Below are 22,293 nucleotides of genomic sequence, written 5' to 3' on the forward strand. Positions count from 1 at the left end.
AGTTATAAGGACTGGGCCCTTTTTAGGATAGAAAGAATCTTTGAGGCCTATTAGTTCTCATTCAGTTCCATGAGATTTTTTTCCTTAGTCTGATTTTTTAATTTTAGAGTACCGTATATACTCGTTCATAAGCCAAATATTTTTGGTAAAAATATGATGCATCAAAGAGCAGGGGTCAGCTTATAAATGGGTCTGCATCAAAATTTAATGATTTAAAACTCTATGGCAGGGGTCGGCAACCTATGGCATGTGTGCCAAAGGTGGCATGCGAGCTGATTTACTGTGGCATACTGCTGCCAGCCTAGACGGAACGCCGGGTCGGCAGCCAGCTGAGTGGGGCCGGCAGCCAGGACCCTGGCTGGCAGGGGCTGGTAGATGAAACCCCAGACTGGCAGTGGGCTGAGTAGCTCAGCTTGCTGCCAGCCGGGGTCCCAGCCGCTGGCCCCATCAGCCCGCTGCCGGCCTGGGGTCCCAGCTGCCAGTCTGTTCAGCCTGCTGCCAGTCTGGGGTTCCATCCGCCAGCCTGTAAATGTAAAATGTATTACTAGCACGCGAAACCTTAAATTACCACGAATAAAGGAAGACCTGGCACATAACTTCTGAAAGGTTGCCGACCCCTGCTCAATGGAATCATTGAATTCAATAGCTAATACATTGTCGTTTTGTTTACCTGGAGCATCTGTAGGCCTGGAATCCCTCAGCAACCTGTGGCCACAGTTCGCCATTCCCAGCCAATGGGAGCTGCGGGAAGTGGCGTGCCTCTCTTTGGCTGGGAATGGGGAACCCAGCCACAGGGACCTGAGGGGCTCCACGCCTGAATATGCTCCAAGTAAACAAAATGTCCCAATCTGCCAGTGGCTTACCCTGACAGGCCAGGAGCCAAAATTTTCCAACCTCTGAAATATAGGGTCGGCTTATGAAAGGGTCATGCAGTTTTTACTATTTTTACCTATCCATTTTGGGGGGCTGGCTTATAAATGAACGGGCTAATAAACGAGTATATACGGCATTTACTATGAATAAGTTTATACATAAACAAAATGAAATTATATAAAAAAATTCAAATGGTCTGAACACAAAAGGGAGGAAATGTGGTGGTATGATAGAAACTACTATTTTTAACATCTTTGTATAATAGGGATCTCAAAACAGCCTTGTAACATAACTGTTACATATATTTTAACTTGATCGTTTTAAGCCATTTTATAAGATATTAAATATTATAAATGGCAACTGAGCAATGCAACTGATTTGAGATACCACTACATACCACAAGGGGGCATTTTAATTTTATCTGTAAGAATTTACACCTGACTCAGTAAAAACAAGCTATAAAAACAATCGACATAATATAAAAAGGGAGACTGATTCATTTTAGTTTTGGAGTAAGTAAGTTTTCCATTAACATAACATTAGACAAGCTTACCAGAAGGGTTCACAAAGAGCAAGTACCACAAAGGGATTGTGTTAGCAAGTATGAAAAATCGGGACAAGGAGTAGGAGGGTAATAGGAGCCCACATTAAGAAAAAGCCCCAAATATCAGGACTGTCCTTATAAAATAGGAACATCTGGTCACCCTAGATGATGAAGAATTGTATTGTGGTAGTACCTAAAGGCTCAACTCAGGGACTGGCGGCCTCATCTAGTACATAGACATTTTTCCTGCCTCTAATAATGTAGTCTAATATAGCCATAGCTGAAGACTATGTACTGAGCACTGAAACATGTCTTAACTGACAATTAAAGGGATCAACAAAAATGTGTTGCAAAGTAGAGATGGGCCTTTAAAGAATGAACAAAGGGACACTCTGGGGATACTTAAAAGTGGTTGTTTAAGACAGGGGATGCCTGTTGTGTAGGTTTCACTGACGTTCAGTTTTTTCTTCTTATGCAAGATTAAACTGTCAAACAAACATTAATTTTAACTGCTTTTCTAAAATCCAATAGAAAGCAAGATTTCTTTTAACCTTAGGCATATTGTATTAACATATACAATATGGCAAAGTAAATGGTGCTATTTGCACTGCTGTAATTAAAGGGTATCCCACTACTTGCACTATAATGTCTCATATGGTATAGTCTGTTTCATAACATACTTGTAAATGTTCTCCCAGGTGAAAACACAGGCATGGCATATCATACAATGAATTCTGCCTCGAGCAGTGGGGCTGGAACAATTTGTATAGTGGTGATGCTGTGAGCCATTGAACCAAACTGTAAACCCTGTATATAATGGAAACCAGTTTAGCCAGGGGTGTGGCAGCATCCCTAGTTCCAGCACCTATGCCTGTGAGTTACTTTTTAAGAGGGAATGGGAAGGGCAGGGGCAGAGATTTCACGTAATATAGGGGAACCCATTTATATGGAACTCTGTTATGGCAAAATTTCACCTATTGTTAAATATCACATAAGTTCCAAATTTCTACAATATATTTATACAGACCTTCATTCTCACGGAAAGCTTCACTTTCCTTATAAAAGGTCAAATTCTCATACCCTTTACACATGCTGAAAAGTATGCTCAGTGGCTCTATTAAAATCAATGGAGAGCTATTTGCAGGTGTTACTCAATACGAGTAAGATATGTTTCTAGAATAGATAAAGGGTGTTCTATTAAATCATGTTAGCAAACACATTTTAACCACTATATTTTAGAATTGCAGTGTAAACAGGAAAGTTGTATTTTAATGTGTCAGTTGAGATGAACTATCACCTCAATCAGATTTTAAAAATCAGTAGTGCAGTGCGAGCTCACATGCTTTAAAAACAAAACCAAAATTTAATCTAGAATATCTAGATGTACCTAAGAGTATCAGAATCTGCCCAAATTAAATTCCTGAATCCCACAGAGAAACTGAATGCAGCTACTCTGTGAAGGGGCTTGAAGCAAAAGATTCATTAGTGACTACAGATGAACTGCAGCCTAGTTTACCTGCACCCATCTCAATATCTGCAAACTCATGGACACTAGATTGGCTGATGATTGATCCAGAGACTCCCTGTGACCCACTATTCACTCCAATACTCCCCTCCATATATGCAGACCCAACTGTACAGCTGTTAGTCTCCCCACCCCAACACAGGTGCCAGTCTGACAGAGAGAGAATTTATTTCACCCAGAGAAGTTTTTCTCACTTATAAACTGGGTTCCTTGTGCTAACTCCCTAGAATACAGCAATTATCTTCTAGATAGGTGTCAAATTCCACATTCCAAAGGGATTATCACCTTCCCCCTCCCACTCTGCTCTTGCTGAGGGAAGGGGAGAAGAAGAAACTTTGCCACTAAACGGAGGAGGAGGAGGAGATAAAGGAGGAATTTCTGGCTTCATGTCTTGCTGCAGCTGGCTTATAGCAGGGTGTGACAATACAGACTTTCAGACTCATGAACAGCAGATTGCGTCTACAATATCAAGGGATGGAAAGCGCTCCTTCCACCACCATTGAGGTAAAGTGGAAGGCATGGAGTCTCCACATGCAACTACAACTGTGTCATGGGATCTAGTTACAATATGGACATTCCTTGCCATGCTGAAATGGATTTATCTCTGTAGTTCGGCCAGAATCTAAAGGTATTTAACTATGTCCCCAAAGGCTGTATTAGGGTTTGAGATATGGCTATGTTCTGCCTACGCTGTGCAAACAGAACGATTTTAACTGCTGGGGAGATCCACACTCTAATAGGATCCCTTAATACTACTTTATTTGAAGTATTGATAAGATCTAAAAGAAATCCTGACTGACTCTTTCGCTGAGGGAGGGAAAGTACTTTACTGTAACAGGGCTTCACTGTATTACACCAAATCTAGAACAGAATTAAACTACTGAACAACAACATTACTGGTAGGATTTTTCTTATTCAGAAATAAAAAAATTATTTAGAATCATGACTAAAAAGACAGAGTAACATCTATTCCTTAAACAACAACAATAAAAACAAAGTTGCTGAGAATGGTGTCAACACAGGAGTTTTGCCTCAACTCTTTATTTCCTCATTTCTCCTGGGCTTTGTTTAGCTTTTTACCCCTTTGTTAGGCTATTATAATGGCCTGACAGGTACTGGAGTTTGTTTAATATAGGTTGTTGTTTTTGCTGATAAGAATCCACTAAGAGCAGGACTCTGAGTGGACAACACATCTCAGAGAAAGACAATTACCGTCACTGGTAAGGTGATGGTCACCATCACATTGTCAGGTTCACAATGTTCAAGTTCCAAAAGCCCCACGCTGAGGCTATCACGATGACCAGACCTACATCCTGTGTCAGGTCATGGATTACTTGTATTCTCAGATGAGCAGCCACCACAGCTAGGACTCTGTACAGCTTCTGGACAGGTGCAAGAATGTTAAATGTCCGCCAGCCTGTGGTATTTGTAAAGCTTCTGCCACCCTCTGTGCCAGGTCCTGGAACAGTTTAAAGTCAGCTGCCATAGATGGCAGAGGGGGCATCACTGTCTCATCTGGTGTTAACAACGAGAAGTGGGTTTGAGAAGTAACTTCCTCCTCAACTTTGGCCTCCAGTTCCTCCCTTGCCTGCTATGGCGATTCAGAAGCCCTCGAGGTAGCAACTGAAGGAGGGTGCCTCCTCGGCTGCTAGTAGGTCACAGCCTGCCTGCCAGAGATCTGAGTATGGCCACTGCAATGGGAAGGAACTCAGTGGTTGGTATCATGGCTGACCAAACCAGGGGGGCTGTGGATCAGGAGGAGGATATGTTTGATGTCAATAGTGAAACTTGGCAGGTGAGAAGAGCAGCAGGAAACCATGTCCACTTTCTGACCCTGATGATGAAAAGGGAAATTGTTGGCAAGTCAAGGGCTCTGGATTAACCTAGTGCCAGGGTCCTGATACTGAGCAGAGGAGAGTCCGAGGCATCAGACATCAAAAGATCCGTTGCACATCGTAAGTCTGGCAGTACGGAAGGCATCAGTACTGGCGGTGGTTGTCAGTGCTGAGATGCCTGTACCAATGGTGTTGGAGATGTGGACCTGACAGCAAGGCCTATTGGTGCCTGGCATACCACAGGCGGTACTGATGTCGATGTTTGTACCAACAGAGCCTTCCCCAGGGTGGATCTTATGTTTTTTTGCACCCCAACAGTACCAGTATTTCCTTGTCTGTGCCCACTGGGTCCTTAGGCAAACCCAACTTGCTCAGTCAGTCCGGTACTGTGTGTGCCTGGGGTACCAGATTTAAACAGCTTCGATGTCATCAGTACCGATGATGCTGAAAAAGCCGGAGATCATTTTCAGCTTGATCGGGACTCGCTATAGGGACTCACGGACCTTTTCTTAGAAGCCTTATGTGAGTGGCTCACGGGCATATCCCTGGGCTCTCCTCCTTTGAAGTAGAGGGTTGCGGTGCAGGCTCCCACTGAGACTCAGGAAGTTGAAGGGTTTACTCCATGATTAGGAGTTTGAGCCTCAATTCTTTGTCTTTCCTGGATCTGGGTTTCAGTTGCTGACACAAGCTACATTTCTGTGGAATGGGTTTCTCTCCCAGGGCGTGAACGCACTGCGAGTGTCCACTACTCACTGGAATAGATTCCTTTTAACTGAGGCACTTTTTGAAGCCAGAAAGCCAAGTATCTTCTGTCCATGGAGGTCCCCCTTCTCAGGAGGTTGGTGAAAGACAAAGTCCTTTACTTTTTTTTTTTTTTTTTTTAGGGGCAGCGCAATGGCCAAAATAAAATGTTAACAAAGTAAAGAAAGAAAAGAGGTTACAAGGGAGACTAAAAATTAGCAATTCTAAAAGAGTTAATGATCCATGAATGGACAGTTATAATTCTGTCTCTAGCCAAGGGTGGTTGAGAAGGAACTGAGGAGGGTATGCCCATGCACAGAGGCTAGCCTCATGGCAGGTGATGAGCAGCACATGCATGGGTTGAATGGACACTGCTACCAAAGTTCTCTGCTCAGCAGTGCAGGGACGCAGACACACCTACAGTGGAGCACCCATAGGGACACTACTTGAAGAAGAGTAGCGCCCTATAAAAAGATTAAAATTCCATATAAATTCCCTCAGCTTAGTTCTTAGTTCTCTTCACCTTATCTCCGAAAATATATAGTGGAAACAGTGTGGTGAAAATGATTAAAGGCATGGAAAGATTTCCGTGTGAAGAGAGCTGAAAAAGATGGGAACTCTTTAGTTTAGGAAGAAAATTAATAAGAAGGAATATAATAAAGGTACATAAAATGATGATGCACAGAAGGTGGATTTATGAAAACTTTAAGTTATTTCTAAATAATAAGCCAGGGCCCTCCTTGCACCTAAAATAGAGGGAGGGGCAGCAAATGATGGACTGGTTGACATGAAAATCAGAAACCATCTTTGTCAAAAACCTGGGATCAAGCCAACAAACAACCTTATCTTTAGGGAGAATCAGCTATAAGAGCATTCTGTTCACTGATCTTTCTGGCAGACGTTATAGCAACAATTAAAGCCATTTTAACTGATAAAATAATGTGAAGAACACTCAGCAAAAGGTTCAAAGGGTGGCTTCATCAGCCTCATTAGAACCAAACTGAAATGGAAAGAAGAGACAGGCTCTCTCAACGGAGGATACATATTAGACAAGCCCTTCACAAACATCTTAATAGTATTATGTACAAACAATGATCTACCATCAACTAAAATATGATAGGCAAAAATGGCTGCCAAATGAATCCTTAGATGAATTACATAACCCTTCAGACATTAAAAGCATCAAATATTACAGAACACAGAGAATGGATGTTGAAGCAGAAGACTTGCCCTTGCCAGTCATCCAAGTCACAAATCTGGGCCATTTTGATCAGTAACATTGTCTGGTTCACTGCTTCCTAGTATTAATCAGCATATTTTGAACAGCCAAGAAACAAGACTACTGAAGATCAGATAGACTCAAAGTCCAGCCTTCTATAGCTAATCGTTCAAATAAACATAAGCAAAAATATCTTGTCTTCTCAGATGAGCCGCTACCACAGAGAGGCATTTTGTATATACTTAGGGTGCTGTTGAGAGGACAGATGGCAGCACTTTGTATTGGAAATGGCATCCTTCCACCACGCATTCAAGGTTTTTGCTATGAATGAGACTTACTGAAATGTAAAATATGCATACTTTAAATCGAGAGTCGTGAACAAATCTAAAAGGAAAGGTAAGGATTATGGAGGCAGAGGTTAATATATGGAACCAAAATTTCCAAATGTACTTGTGCAGGTTCCTTAAATTCAAGACTACATGAACCCCTCCAATCATCTTTCTTCTGTACCAGAAATTACTGTGAATAAACCCCCTAACCTCTGAGATGTTCTGGCACCTTTTCGACTGCCCGTCAGAAGCAATTATTGATTCCTGAAAGAAGAATATCCTTGTGAAAATGGTCCCTGAAAAGGGAGAGGCGGGTGGAATTTTTAGGGGGTAGTTTCTCAAATTGTACGTCATAGCCCTTTTATATCATTTCTAGAACCCATTGGTCCGATGTAACTTGTCTCCAACTGCCAATAAAAATGAGCTAGCCTGCCTCCAAACAAAAGGGTAGAAAGATCCTGACTGAATGGTTCTTGACTCTTGAACGTCCCATCAAATCTGCAGTCTGGTGTTTTGCAACAAGGATATCACAAAGATGGCAGGCTGTTTGGATTTAGACTACAACTTAAAATGCCTTCTCTTATGAACGATTGATATGAAGGCGGCTGTGTTAACTTTGGTGCTTTTGAATAGCCAAAAAATAAGAGGACTGGGAGTAAAACTCCCTTAGGTTAATGAAAGGAAGGAGTTGGAGGTCTCTTGGACCCTGGGTCCCAAAACCATCCTGATCCAGAAGGTCTGGCCTCAATGGCCTCCTTAAGTGGCAGGACCTGTAGACAAGTCTGCCTATCCTTGCAGGCTCTGGGCATAAAGATCCAACAGATGGAACAGGCAGAAGGAGAGATGCCTTCTCCCAGGAACCTGATCATCTGACACTTGGAAGACATCTGGGCATGATGTACATCATTTAAAACCTAACTTCTTTAGCTTTGGTTCCACTATAACCCTGACCTACAAAAAACCAAACAAACAAACTACATTAAGCTAAATAACTAACCCCAATAAACAAACATCAAGGAGAAAAGACTCTGGATCCAAAGATATCAGAGTGGTTCACTTTCGTCCATGCATGTGGTAGGAAGGAACTGGGGTGGTAAAGGGTGCTCAGTCCCTTATATATCTTTTTTCGCAAGACTTTGGGAGATGCCAAAAGGACAGGTTGGAGTTATGACAGTGCTCTAACAGACACTGCTAGGAGCAAGGTTCTCCCATAAGGCACCACAAGGTGACACAGAACCCATAAGTGTAAAGATGCAAAACCACTCAAAGTAATAGTATCGGTTACATCTTCCAGTGTACTTTAGAGGACCTTTGGAAACTGCAGGACCACACCCAAAAGCTCATAATAAAAACCACAGATATAAGAGAAAGATCTGTTCAATAAAATAAATAAATAAAATATAACCTAACACTAAATATACAGATAGACTATTTTTTAGAAAATGTAGCAAAACATATTTAAACAACGTAGACACTAAAGGTCAATTTTAACAGTGAAAAGCTACCAGAATGAAGATAATGTTTGAGAAACAAATTTGTGGATGCATGGCTCCTGCAAACACCATGGTAAAAAAAGGAACAAAGGATTACTCATCAAAGCATACTGTACTTGTAGTATATGCAACCCAGACTGAATAGTAGAGCTTTTTTAAAAAAGAAAGTCTTCACTAATCAAGCAATTAATAAGGATCCTGTATACCATTCATTCAAGACCATATGAGCAGAGGAGCATGGCTCCATAGATACATTTATTGTTCGGGGGTGCGGGGGAAGAGAAGACATTTCTAAGATAATTTGAATTCATCTTTATATAATGGTCTATAATATTATCTTACATTTATATAGTACCTGTCATTCTAAATGATCTCAAAGGCCTTCAAAAGCTTTCTAAGTACAGGAATTATATCACCTACCTATGAACACAGTCACCCGAGATGGAAACATGGCAGTTATTTAACTGCACATAAGAACAAAGTACTATTCAGAGGACTGATCCAGAACCCATTTGATGTCTTTCCATTTATTTTAATGGGTTTTGATCTTGTCTTAGAGAAGAAAATTAAGAATACCACATCAAAGAAGAGCTTTGTGTAGGTTCAAAAGCTTGTCTCTTCTACCAACAGAAGTTGATTCAATAAAAGATATTATCTCACCCACCCTGTCTCGCTAATATCAATCTGAAGTCACCATGGACATTTTTGGTAGATAGTAACTAGCTTTCAGCATTCCTCCATATCAAATTCATATGCCTCATCTTTACCTTCAGAGTCATCCCAATTCCACCTGCTAACGTCTCATCCCTAGTTGCATGCTGCTCCCCTGAGCATACCCTACACTCTGACAAATCAGTTCCGCTCCCTTGATGCTCCCTTTGTCTCCTAAGTGTGCTCTCACACCTTTGCTCATGACACTGCCAGTTCCTTCACAACTCTGTGGTATGCAATCCCCTCTTCTTTCCTTCCAATTCACCATTACATTTTCAATCACCAGCCTTCACCCCGTATTTACTCCGGACATTGACCTAAATCTGATATATTATTTTAAAAAGAACTCTCAAGAAGCATGTGTAGCAATATGCTCATAAACTTACACTTCTATAATGCTCATCCAAGCATGCCCTTCTTCCTCACTCTTGTTTTGTTTTTGTTTTTAAAACCATTCCTTGCTGTGTTGTCTATTTCAGAGTGTAAGTAACTTGAGTCAGAGATTCGTCTCATTTAATTGCTAGTGAATTCCCTTAGTACTCAATTAATAAATTAATCATAATCCAAAGAGGAGTTTGACTAGGACACAAAAACTTGCAAAACTGGAAAAATGAAAAAGGAACACATTTCATGTTTCAAAACTAGCTGTATAACAAGAAAATAGTAACTGTTCCTATATTTGTAATGCAGAAAAATTATGGAATATAGTTATTGTGACTTACATAACTATATACAAATATTTTAGTCTTCACTGACATAACTTAAGATAAAAAGCAATTTTTTAATATTTAATAATATAAAATTTTAATATTTTCTTCTCTTATCAGATGACTGATACCATGTAGAGATATTTAAGGAAAGAGAACAGTTAGTACTTTCAGGGATCGCATTCCAAATAAGAGCTTCTGCAATATATTAGTAAATCGTTGTCAAATAAAAGAGCTATTTACTTTTTACAAGATTGCCACAGACACATGAAGTTCTGTCCAGGTTTTTTCACTTGCTCGCCATGTTGACTTGGTGTTGGGTATGAAGAAGGCTGCAAATTGATCTGCTGGCCCTGTACTTGCATTGTTGGTACCGGTGTCACAGGTGTGCTCTGTAGAAAAGTTTCAAACACAAAGAGTTAAAACAACATACTAGAAGATAAGAACACACACTTTCCAGTTTATTCTGTTGCTTTTTATATTACACTTTATTAACAAAGAAGTTTTAGATTTTAACCCACTGAACTCTGAGTAAGTGGTGACATATGTAATAGTGAAACTAGAGGAAATTATTATTTGATAACCCTTGAATTATATTTTGCACAGATTCTTCTGATATCTTAATTGCTGTAATTTAAGCACATATTCAAATACTGAATTATGAATCAAAGGAACACAATATTTGGTTACTTCTGCAGCATCCACATAGGCAGCTTTTTAAAAAGTAATTTTTGACCTTTCGCAATAAACAAAACATGCATATTAACAATAACTATACAGGAGTAGTAACTTTATAGTGAAGAGTCATGTTATTAATTATTTGAGAGTGCAGTTTAAAGTATGAGTTACACAATTTTTGGCCTCCTGTCACATATTTTAGACCTTTTCTGTTCCGCTTACAAGAAATATCATTCACTAACTCAATACACCTTGAACACCTAAACTGAACCCTTTCACAGAGGATTCAATGCACTATTTTTACAAGTCAGTTTAAGTAGATATGTAAAAATGAGGCATCAAAAGTTACTACCACTTTTCAAAATTTCACCCACTCACTCATTCTCTCTCAAATGTAAAATGACCCAGTGTGATTTTGTTAGTGTATGGAGAACTAAAGGACTTTCTCATGGACTCCACAGGAGCAAAGATTCTTTGAGTTCCTGTAAAAAAATTAGCTTGTGTACCGTTATAGAGCCTGCTAGAAGCCTAGCATTCCTGACCAGCCACATAACATAACAATGTGCTTTATGAGGAAGTAAAACCATTTCAGTATGGAAACCCACCCTCCATACCCCAATGTTTCAAGGGACTGTTTTAAAAAATGAGTAAAAATCATCTTTTTACCCTTTACAGGTCACTTTTAAAACTCGGTATGAGCCTTTTTGGTTCTTAATGATATAAAAAGAAAGGCTGAAATATGGATCCCCTACCCTCAAAAAAGAGTATGTTTTCCCCCCCTGTATGTTGCTTACATCTGAAATACAGGTCTTCCCATACTATTTTTCCTACAAGTCTCTGGACAACTGGAGCACTAGTAAGATGATGACACCAAAGATATTAGAGCCACTGAACAACAGAAATTCAACAATTTATTTGTTTGATTTAAGGCTAAAAGAGCTCATGATATATATCTATGACCTTCAATAAGAACTCCTCAAAAATAAAAACCTGACACTCCTAATCTTCCTAAGGTTAAAAACAAAAACAGTAGTGTAAAAGGCCCAAATAAACCCACCTTTCAGGCTTCTCTTTATACACAGAATCAGAGAAATGGAGGTCTCTTCCAGTCCTAAATAAGTCATCAATTCCAGTCTCCTGTGCTGTGGCAGGCCCACCTAAACTAGACCATCCCTGACAGCCTGTTTTTAAAATCCTTCAATGACAGGGATACCACAGCCTCTCTTGGAAGCCTATTTCCAGAGCGTAACTATCTGTATAGTTAGAAAGTTTCCCCCACTATCAACCTAAATCTTCTATGGGGCATATTAAGCCCATTACTTATTGTCCAATCTTCAGTGGACCTGGAGAACAATTGATCACATCCTCTTTGTTACAGACCTTAACATATTTGAAAACAGTTACCAGGATCCCCTCTCAGTCTTCCTTTCTCAAGGCTAAAGATGCTCAGTTTTTTTAACTTTCGCCACAGGCGAGGTTTTCTACAACATTCATCATTTGTGTTGCTTTCCTCTGGACTCTCTCCAATTTGTGCACATCTTTCCTAAAGTGTGATGCCCAGAACTGGACACAGTACTCCAGCTAAGGCCTGCCGAATACTGAGCAGAGCAGCACATTTACTGTATGTGACTTACATACAACACTCCTGTTTATACACTCCATAATGATATTAGCCTTTTTGGCAGCTGTATCACATTGCTGAGTCATATTCATAACCCCTAGATCCTTTTCAGCAATACCACCACCTAGGCAGTTATTCCCCATTTTGTAGTTGTGCATTTGATTTTTCACAAGTGAAGTATTCTGCATTGTCTTGATGAAATTTCATCTTGTTGATTTCAGACCAATTCTCCAATTTGTCAAAGTCATTTTGAATTCTAATCCTGTCCTTCAAAGTGCTTGCAACTCTCTCCAGCTTGGTGTAATCTACAACATTTACAAACTCACTCTCCACTCCATTAGCCAAGTCATTAATGCAAATATTGAAAAGTACCAGACTCAAGACTGATCTCTGCGGGACTCCATGTTTGACAGCAAACTACTGATAACTACCCCAGGTATGGTCTTTCAACCACTTGTGTGCTCACTTTATAATCAATTCATTTATACCACATTTTCTTAGTTTATGAGAATGTCACGTGGGACTGTGTCAAAACCCTTACTAAAATCAAGATATATCACATCTTTTGTTTCCCGTCCTCTACTAGGCCAGTAATCCAGTCAAAGAAGGAAATTAGATTGTTTCGACATGTTCTGTCTTTGCCAAATCCGTGCTGGCTATTCTTTATAACCCTATTATCCTCCAGGTACTTACAAACGGATTGTTTAATAATTTGTTCCAGTATTCTTCTAGGTATCAAAGTTAGGTTGGCTGGTCTATAATACCCCGGATCCTGTGTGTTCCCCCTTTATAAAGATAGGTACTATATTTTTCTTCCCTAGTCTTTTGGGATCTCACCTGTCCTCCAGCAGTTCTCAAAGATAATTACTAATGGTTCAAGATTGCTTCTGCTAGTTCCTTAAATACCCAAGGATGAATTTCATCAAGCCCTGACAACCTGAATAAATCTAACTGATCTAAATATTCTTTAGCCTGTTCTTTCCCTATTTTGGCTTGCATTCCTTCTGCGTTGTTGTTAATATTACTTGTAGCTGAGTATCTGGACAGCATTAACCTTTCAGAGAAAACTGAAGCAAAATAGGCTTAAAAACATCAGCTTTCTTGATGCATCAGCTCTCCTACCCCGCTCAGCAGAGAGCGTATGCTTTCCTTCGTCTTTTTCTTACTCCTAATGTATTTAAGGAACCTTTTCTGATTGCCTTTTATGTCCTTGCCAGATCTAACCCATTTAGACTTTCTGATTTTGTTAGTACATGCCTGCGCTATTCTTTTGTACTCTTCTTTAGCAATTTGTGCATCATGGAAGAGAAAAAGGGTAAGGGTCAATTTTTTCTTTTCAAGTCACCTTCAAAAATTATGTACAATACTTTGCTTAAGTCTTTTCAACTTTCAATCTCAGTATTTCTAGATTAGTGTTATGGGAACTGAAATCAACAAACTATTTAAACGTGTTTCATTTGTACACTATACTTATATGGTTTTCTCTGCTATTTCTTACAGGTAACATATAGAGTACTAATCAGTTACTCAGGAAATACCAACTCTAGCAAACCATAGGTAAGCACTATTGGAATTGCCAAAACAGTAAAACAAAAAGAAATTTGCAAACCATGAAAGCCAGGAAGGGGAAAGCTTACAAAAACATTATGAAATGTATGTAGCGCCTATGGTCCATGAGTTAAAAAAATATGTCTGCTGCTGCCTGAAGAAGAGGAATTGATGTCCAACTATCCATAAATAAGAATAACTTTGAAATTATACAACGGTTTTCATCTTAGGATCGCAAAGCTATTTTACAAGCACTAAACAATGAATCCTCACAAAACACCTTATGTTGTAGGAAAATTCAAGTGGACACTATAAGAATGACATTAAACAACAGTAAAAGAAAATTAAGATTGCAAAATCAAACACTCAAAAGTTAGATTGCCCATGCAACCTTAATTTGCTCCCCTTGTGCATATGGGTTATGATACAGTCTAATTACAAAATTACATTTTTCCACAGGACCCCTGCTTCATTCAATATACAGTACAGAGTATGCTTTGGGAATAAGTCAGGGTTCTGTAATGAAGGACACTTGTTTGTAAGTCTCCATCTTGTTTGTTGCTTGACATCGCACCCTTAATATTCTTTTAACATATTTTTAACGGTAATTTCCCAAGTTTAAAAAAACTGAAAAACAGAAATTTAATCCTGTGGAACCATACTGAATCCCCAAATAGGTCACCAGCAGGGCTAGGACCTTTACATAAACAATACAGATATCTACCACTTGAGCTCATGGAGTATATGGTAGCACTAGAAGGCTATCTTCTATGTGGACCTAACACACACTTTGGCAGTGGGTTTCACAGCTATTTGCTAGATCATCAGGAATGTAGAGACTCCAGAATTCTGGGTTCTATTCCAGGTTTTACAGAGGAGTGTTCTCTAATGGTTACAGACCCTTCTGTTCCTATCACCCTTCCACCACCAGCAGCTGCTAACCCTCTGGCTCCTGATCATCTTCCCTCCCCCTCCCTGCCTGGCTCCTGACTCCATCCCTATCCTCCCCATTGTATGGTTCCTGCCCTCCCACACTCTTCTCTTATCCTCTCCCCTTCCCAGCTCCTACCCTTCCTACTCACTCTGCTTCCGCTGTCGTCCCCACCATCTTCTGCCTCCTGCTCTTAAGCCTCCCCCCACACCAACCCCAGGTTCCTATACTCCCTCTGAATTCCTGTTGCTGTCCCTCTGCCCTTGCATCTCTTCCCCTCCCCCGCCCCCACACTGCTCCCCATGTCTCTGCATTCCTTCAGGCAACTTCCTCCTTCTCCATGCTGTTTGGCTACCACCAGGGGAGAACTAAAAGCACTGGAAAGAGTCTTCCTGCTCTCAGTTCCAATGCCTAGTGACACAGCAGCTCCTACAGCCCAGGGATGGATCATGCTCAGTTGCTCTGTAGAGATAGTATATGAGAGAGTCTGGTCAGCACAAAGGAGCGGTAAAGAGATGGAGTATGGTCATTGCAGATGGAATCATTGGAGAATGTAGCTGTCAAATTCTAACAAAAATCCACTGAGCATGTGTGAACTGAGATTTTTCAGCAAACTATAACTTGATCAAATGTTGGCAGTTTCATAGGGATGATAAAAGGAACATCCCTGATGCCAGAATAATCTCTCCTGCCAAATTTTAAGTCCCTGCTCCAAAGCACAAAAGCATTAGAGCTCTCCAGCAAACAGGTTTAACAATTTTTTAAACATAACTATATTCCCCCCTTCATTTCATTATAAGAAATGGCTGAAGGGATCTACCAAAAATTTTACAAAAATCTGCCTGAAACTAACACCTCACATGGAAAATTTCAGCCCAAACTTCTGAAGTTTGACAAAGTTATAAGCAAATGAAAACAGCATTTTATAATGGAAAGTGTTGGGCAACTGTAACTGTAGACTTCACTACCTGTTCAGTCTGTAATAAAGAACACAACAGTGGCATGCCCAAATTCTTGAGATCATTTCTTGTAGGGGGCAGTACTTCCAAAATGCCAGCAGAAACAGTATGTCTACACTGCAAAGTGAAGGGGTGACTGTAGCAATGGGTACTTTTAGGTTACGTTGTAAATAAGAAGCAGGCAGCAGTATCTTCCGTCAATGTAAACAAAGTTGTTTGTCTTAGCGATTGGCAGAATAAAGGAGTAGGACTGAGTGGACTTGTAGGCTCTAAAGTTTTACACTGTTTTGTTTTTGATTGCAGTTATATAACCAAAAAAATCTGCATTTATAAGTTGCACTTTCATGATAAAGAGACTGCACTTCAATATTTGCATGAGGTGAATTGAAAAATACTATTTCTTTTGTTCGTCATTTTACAGTAACATATTTGTAATAAAAATAATATAAAGTGAGCACTGTGCACTTTGTATTCTGTGTTGTAATTGAAATCAATATTGAAAATGTTGCAAAACATCCAAAAATATTTAATAAATTTCAATTGGTATTCTATTGTTACAAGCGTGGTTAATTTTTTTAATCGTGAGCAATTTTTGAGTTAATCTCGTGAATTAACTGCGATTAACTGACACCCCTAATATAAAGCATAGGAGAGAGACAAGGTGGAGGAAATATCTTTGATAGGCCAACTTCTGTTGGTGAGAGAGACAAGTTTTTGAGCTTACAGAGCCCTTCTTCTAATATCCTGAGACCAACACAGCTACAACCATACTGCATAAAATTTATTATATTCATTTAATTAATGCTGCAATCCATGTCTCAATGCTCATATTTCAATGTTACTCAACCTCAGGCAACTCTGTTAAAAGTGGTAAATAACATCTTTGAAATAAGGCCGCCTACTATCCTTTAAATTTCACTTTTAGATAAAAATGTAAGCACAAACACAAAGGACCCGGCATCTGCAAAATCCAGCTGTCCACTCTACCAAAACACCTCACTTTTAAAATGACTACTCTAGTCAAAGGGTCTATACTGGGTTTTGAGCCACCAGTGAAGCTACACAAGTGCAAACCGTGTAGATGATGTGCGTCAGTAGAACAGTGAGCCGGAGTAAAGGTAAGGAAAAAACAAAACTGCTGGTACACAGTGAACTGGTAAAACTGGTAATGATTACATTTTACAAAATGGAATACATGATCTATTGAGATATAATAATTGAGGCCCAGTCCTGCAGGCAGCTCCATATGAGGGACCCCTGTTTTCATGTAGAGCTATTTTCAAGATTAGGGCCTTACTCTACACTTCTGCTCCCTAATAATATATAGATACACACACACATGCACACTGTGACTGTCATATGTCTGTGAATAGTAAATATGAGTAAAACTTTCAAAAACACCTCTGTCACTTACCAAAGTCATAGGACTTAGGAGCCTAAGTTACTTAGCGGTTTTGAAAAATTTATGTTCTCAAAATATTATGTTTATCACAGGTAGCTTACATGTGGAAAATAAAAAACAGCAGGATTTTGGGGGATATGAGGGAGGGTTAGGGTAGGGGGATAGGCATTAAAATAAATTTCCTCTTTAATTACTGAAAATTGTTGAAGTTTAAATCTAATTGTATCAGTGTGCTTCAGGAGTGAATGACAACCAAATGAAGAGCTTCTGTATTTTAGTAGCTCCAGCTGAGCAGTTCATTTGCTCTGCAGATAGGAATGAATTATGCCTCCTGAGGCTACACACTTGCTTTCTGGTGCATGGAAACTCAGCCTACTGATCAATGGAAGATTGGAGCCAATGTTTATACTCCTGCTCACAATTTTAGCAGCCTGCTTCCCACACAAGGATGCTGCAGGTGGGCTGCCTTAAGAAAAATGGAAGCGTCTGTTTATGAGGGGGTGATGATGCTGAGGGAGGGACTGATTTTTTTTAAAAGCCAGATAGGCAATTAAGTGTAATTGTCTCACATCCAGGCATCTGGCATGACATTAGAGCATTTCTATGAAGCCAGTTGGGACAAACGAACTTGGTCATGTTCAACAGATGTTTTGTGGGAGCTTGAAAAAAAAAAAAAGTAGTATGTAATTACTCATTTATTTTTCTTTCTTCATGCACCAATCCAGCACAATTCCTCAGGGCAGTAACAACCCATAAACAGAAAATGTGTAAATAAAGGAAGAAAAAGCCACCAAAGTAAGATGCCAGCTCCCTCCTCCCTTCAGGCTACACCTAGGACTGGCTAAATGCAGATGCTAATAGAGAGAATCACCTTTAAACAATGACATTTGTCACATGCTCCTGTTTGAGACAATCCACTAAATACGATATTTAAACACAAAATCCAATCCAATATCTATACAATAAGATTCCAGGATTGTCACTCTGTGTGTCACTGTAAAGTCTAGAACAAGGGTTGGCAACCTTCGGTCTGCAGGCGTGGCCTGCCACAGCTCCCAGTGGCTGCGGTTCACCATTCCTGGCCAATGGGAGCTGCAGGAAGCAGCAGCCAGCATGTCCCTGTGGCCTGGGCCGCTTCTCCTTCATAGGTCATGTTTTCTAGACCTGTAATTATTTTTGTTAATCTTCTCTGGACTTTTTCCATTTTGTCCACATCTTTCCTCAAACGAGACACCCAGAACTAGACACAGTACCCCAGTTTAGGTCTAATCAGTGCGGAGTAGAACAGACGGATTACTTCTTGTGTCTTGCTTACAACACTTCTGCTAATACATCCCAGAAGAGAAAGTTACTCACCTTGCAGTAACTGAGGTTCTTCGAGATGTGTGTCCCTGTGGGTGCTCCACTCTAGTTCCTCTAGGTGATGGTTCGTCCAGGCGCTGTTGATCAGAGATTTTCGGTAGCAGTGCCTGGTTGGGGCGCATGCACTCAGTTGGTATCTCCTGCCTCGATGGAATCTTCCTGAGTGCATGAGCCCCAAACCCTCCTCAGTTTCTTCTCTACCGTGGAGAATCCTACTAGTACTCCAAAGTAGACGGGAGGAGGGCGGGGAGTGGAGCACCCACAGGCACACACATCTCAAAGAACCTCAGTTACTGCAAGGTGAGTAACTTTCTCTTCTTCTTTGAGTGCTGTCTCAGTGGGTGCTCCACTCTACGTGATTGTATAGCAGTACTCATTATGGTTGGTGGGACTTTGGAGATGCGGCAGTGAGTACTGTACATAGTACTGTTTGGCCTACTATGGCATCAGCCGTGGTGTCCTGCGTGAGAGCATAGTGTTTTGCAAACGTGTTCAGATGACGATGTAGCCACTTTGCAAATGTCAGGAATGGGAACATTGCGTAGGAAGGCAACGGATGTCGGCATGGCTCGAGTGGAATGAGTTCTGATGCCTTCGGGCGGTTGAAGATTTTTCACACAGTAACAGGATCTGATACAGTCAGAGATCCACTTGGATAGGCATTGTTTAGGGATAGCCGTGCCTTTTGATCTTTCGGAAACAAAGAGTCGTGGAGACTTGCAAAATGGTATAGTCCTGTCTAAATAAAAAGCAATTGCTCACCTGATGTTGAGAGTATGCAGGGTTGCCTCCTGCGGAGTCTTGTGAGGTTTGGAATAGAAAGTAGGTAAATATATAAGTTGGTTGAGGTGGAAGGTTGATACCACCTTAAGAAGAAATTTAGGATGTGGTCTCAAAGTGACTTTGTCTTTGGAGAAGATTGTGTAGGGAGGGTGGGCCATCAGGGTGCTCATTTCACCAACTCTCCTGGCCGATGTTATGGCAACTAAGAAAGCCACCTTCATGGACATATGGAGATGAGAGGAGGTAGCCAAGGGCTCAAATGGAGGTTTCATGAGAGCATGAAGAACGAGGTTAAGATTCCATGCAGCCGCTGTTGGGTGAATTTCAGGGTAGAGATTTTGCAGGCCCGTGAGAAAGCATTTTATGGTGGGGTGGGTAAAGAGTGAGTACCCATCTAATAGGTCATGGAAGGTGGTAAGCGTCGCCAGGTGCACTTTGATGGAGCTGAGCGAAAGTCCGTCCTGTTTTAGTTTCAGGAGGGTCACGTTATTGGGTGCTAAGTGATTATGTGAGCACCAGAGAGCAAAACGCTTCCACTTCTGCAGATAGGTTTTACAAGTGGAGTCTTTCCTACTGTGCAGGAGGACATATTGGACTTACTCGGAACAGGCTAGTCCATGGGTTTGGAACCATGAAGGAACCAGGCTGTGAGGTGGAGCTTTTGGAGCTGGAGGGTGAAGAACTTATCCGTCGTCCTGGTAAAGGAGGTCTGGCCTGTTGGGGAGAGCCCTTGGGTGACAGGAGGACATGTGGAGTAGGTAGGGATACCATGTCTGTCTTGGCCAAGCCGGGGCAATAACGATGACCCTGGGCCTTGTCGTCCGCGATCTTCTGAAGATCCCTGTGTAACAGAGGGATTGGTGGGAAGGCATACAGGAGGTAGTTGTTCCATGGGATGAGGAATGCATCTCCTAGGGATGCAGTCCTGAGTCTTGCTCTGGAGCAAAACCGGGGGCATTTCTGGTTTTGGGTCATAGCAAAGAGATCTATTGACGGGGTGCCCCAGAGGGAGAAGAGCTGTTGGAGTATTGCGGGATGCAGTTCCCATTCATGTTCTGTCGAGAAGTGCCTGCTGAGTGCGTCGGCAGTAGTGTTGTGGCAGTCTGGTAGGTAGGAAGCGATGATGTGTATTCGATCTCGTATGCACCAATTCCATAGTTGAATGGCTTCCATGCAAAAGGAATGTGATCGGGCTCCCCCTTGTCTGTTTATGTAGTACATACATGCTATGTTGTCTGTTAAGACCCGCAGATATTTGTTCTTTATGACGGGAAGAAAGTGAAGGCATGCTCTCCTCATTGCTCTGAGCTCTAAGAGATTTATGTGCAGATGCGTCTCTGATGCGGACCACCGGCCTTGTGCCCTGTGTCCCCCTGGATGCGCTCCCCAACCGATTAGGGAAGCATCCATGGTGAGCATGAGCGTTGGGGATCGTTGCTGAAAGGAAACACCTGTGCAGAGGTTTTCTGGACTTGTCCACCACTGTAGGGAAGCTATAACATTGGGAGGAGGAGTTAGCAGCATCCTTAAGGTGTGCCTGTTGAGTTTGAAACTGGAGTTGAGCAAGCCCTGGAGACATCTCGTGTGTAGCCTAGCGTGTTGAACCACGAAGGTAGTGGCTGCCATGTGACCGAGGAGCTGTAGGCAGATTGTTGCTTGTGTCCTGGGACAAATAGAGAGCGTGCGTATGAGCTGCGTGATAGCGAGGAATCTGTTGTATGGGAGCGAGGCCCTGCTCTGGGTTGAGTCGAGATGAGCTCTGATGAACTCGATCTGTTGTATAGGTGTCAGGGTGGATTTTTGGAAGTTTATTTGGAGGCCTAGACTGTGAAAGAGGGAAATGGCGAAACGTGTAGTTTGAAGTGTCTCGCCATAGGAGTTGCCCTTGATAAGGCAATCGTCCAGGTAGGGGAACAGTGTGACCCCGTGTTTGCAGAGGTGAGCCAAAACCACAGCTAGAGTCTTGGAAAAAACTCTTGGTGCTGTGGAGAGTCCAAAAGGAAGAACTCTGTATTGAAAATGGTCACGACTGATTGTGAATCATAGGAAGCATCTGTGAGCTGGATGAATTGATATATGAAACTAAGCATCCTGTAGGTCGAGGGCTGTGAACCAGTCCCCTTGATCCAATGCAGGTATTACTGTGCCCAGTGTGACCATCTTGAATCTTTGTATACTCACGAATTTGTTCAGTCGACGTAGGTCTAGTATAGGCCTCCATCCGCTGGTCTTTTTCTGCGTTAGAAAGTAATGGGAGTAGAAACCTGTGCCTTGATGTTGTGTCGGCACAGGTTCCACTGCGCCTAGTTGCAGAAGATGTGCCACTTCTGTGCGAAGTAATTGCTTGTGAGAAGGGTCTCTGAAGAGGGACGGGGAAGGGTAGGAGGGGAGGATATAAAAGGGATGGAGTAACCGGCCTGAACTATTTTGAGGACCCAGCAGTCCTGTGTAATCCGCTGCCAGGCATGTTGGAAATTCTGGAGGCGGTGGCCAAATGGGCAAGTAAGCAGTGGAACCAAGAGGTGGTCGTGCAGGCCTTCGACCAACGTTTCAAAACTGTTGTTTATTGCCCGGACGGAAGGTGGTGGCTTGATTTTGATTTTGTCTGCGCTTGAGGGGTTTAGTACAATTCCTAATTGTGTCGTATGACCCAGGTTGAGGACAATAGTACTGATGTGTGCGTGGTCTTTGGTAGGGTTGGTATCGTTGTCTCCTGGGAAGGGATGGGTGAATGCCCAGGGTGCGCAGTGTCGCTCTAGAATCTTTCATGGTATGAAGGAGTTCATCAGTTTATTTGGAGAAAAGTTTGTCCTTATCAAAGGGGAGATCCTCCACTTTGGTCTGGAGTTCTTTAGGAATGCCAGATGCAGACAGCCATGAGGATCTAAGCATAACCACAGCAGTTGCAGTGGTACAGGCTGCTGTGTCTGCCGTGTGTAAAGATGCCTGTAGGGCCGTTCTGGAAATCAGTTGGCCCTCAGTCAGGATTGATTTGAAGTCTGCTCTTCTATCCTCTGGAATATAGGAGGCAA

General features: G+C 41.5%; 1 protein-coding gene across 1 annotated transcript in view; it reads right to left on the reverse strand.

Moving 5' to 3' along the window:
- ARID2 (AT-rich interaction domain 2) overlaps positions 1-22,293 on the reverse strand; it is a 172,074-nt gene that overhangs the window by 15,385 nt on the left and 134,396 nt on the right. Inside the window, 1 exon segment of the mRNA XM_030548903.1 lies at positions 10,221-10,369. Within this exon segment, the coding sequence (XP_030404763.1) occupies positions 10,221-10,369 (149 nt within the window).

This window comes from Gopherus evgoodei, chromosome 1 (genome assembly GCF_007399415.2).
Source record: "Gopherus evgoodei ecotype Sinaloan lineage chromosome 1, rGopEvg1_v1.p, whole genome shotgun sequence".
Lineage (NCBI taxonomy): Eukaryota > Metazoa > Chordata > Testudines > Testudinidae > Gopherus > Gopherus evgoodei.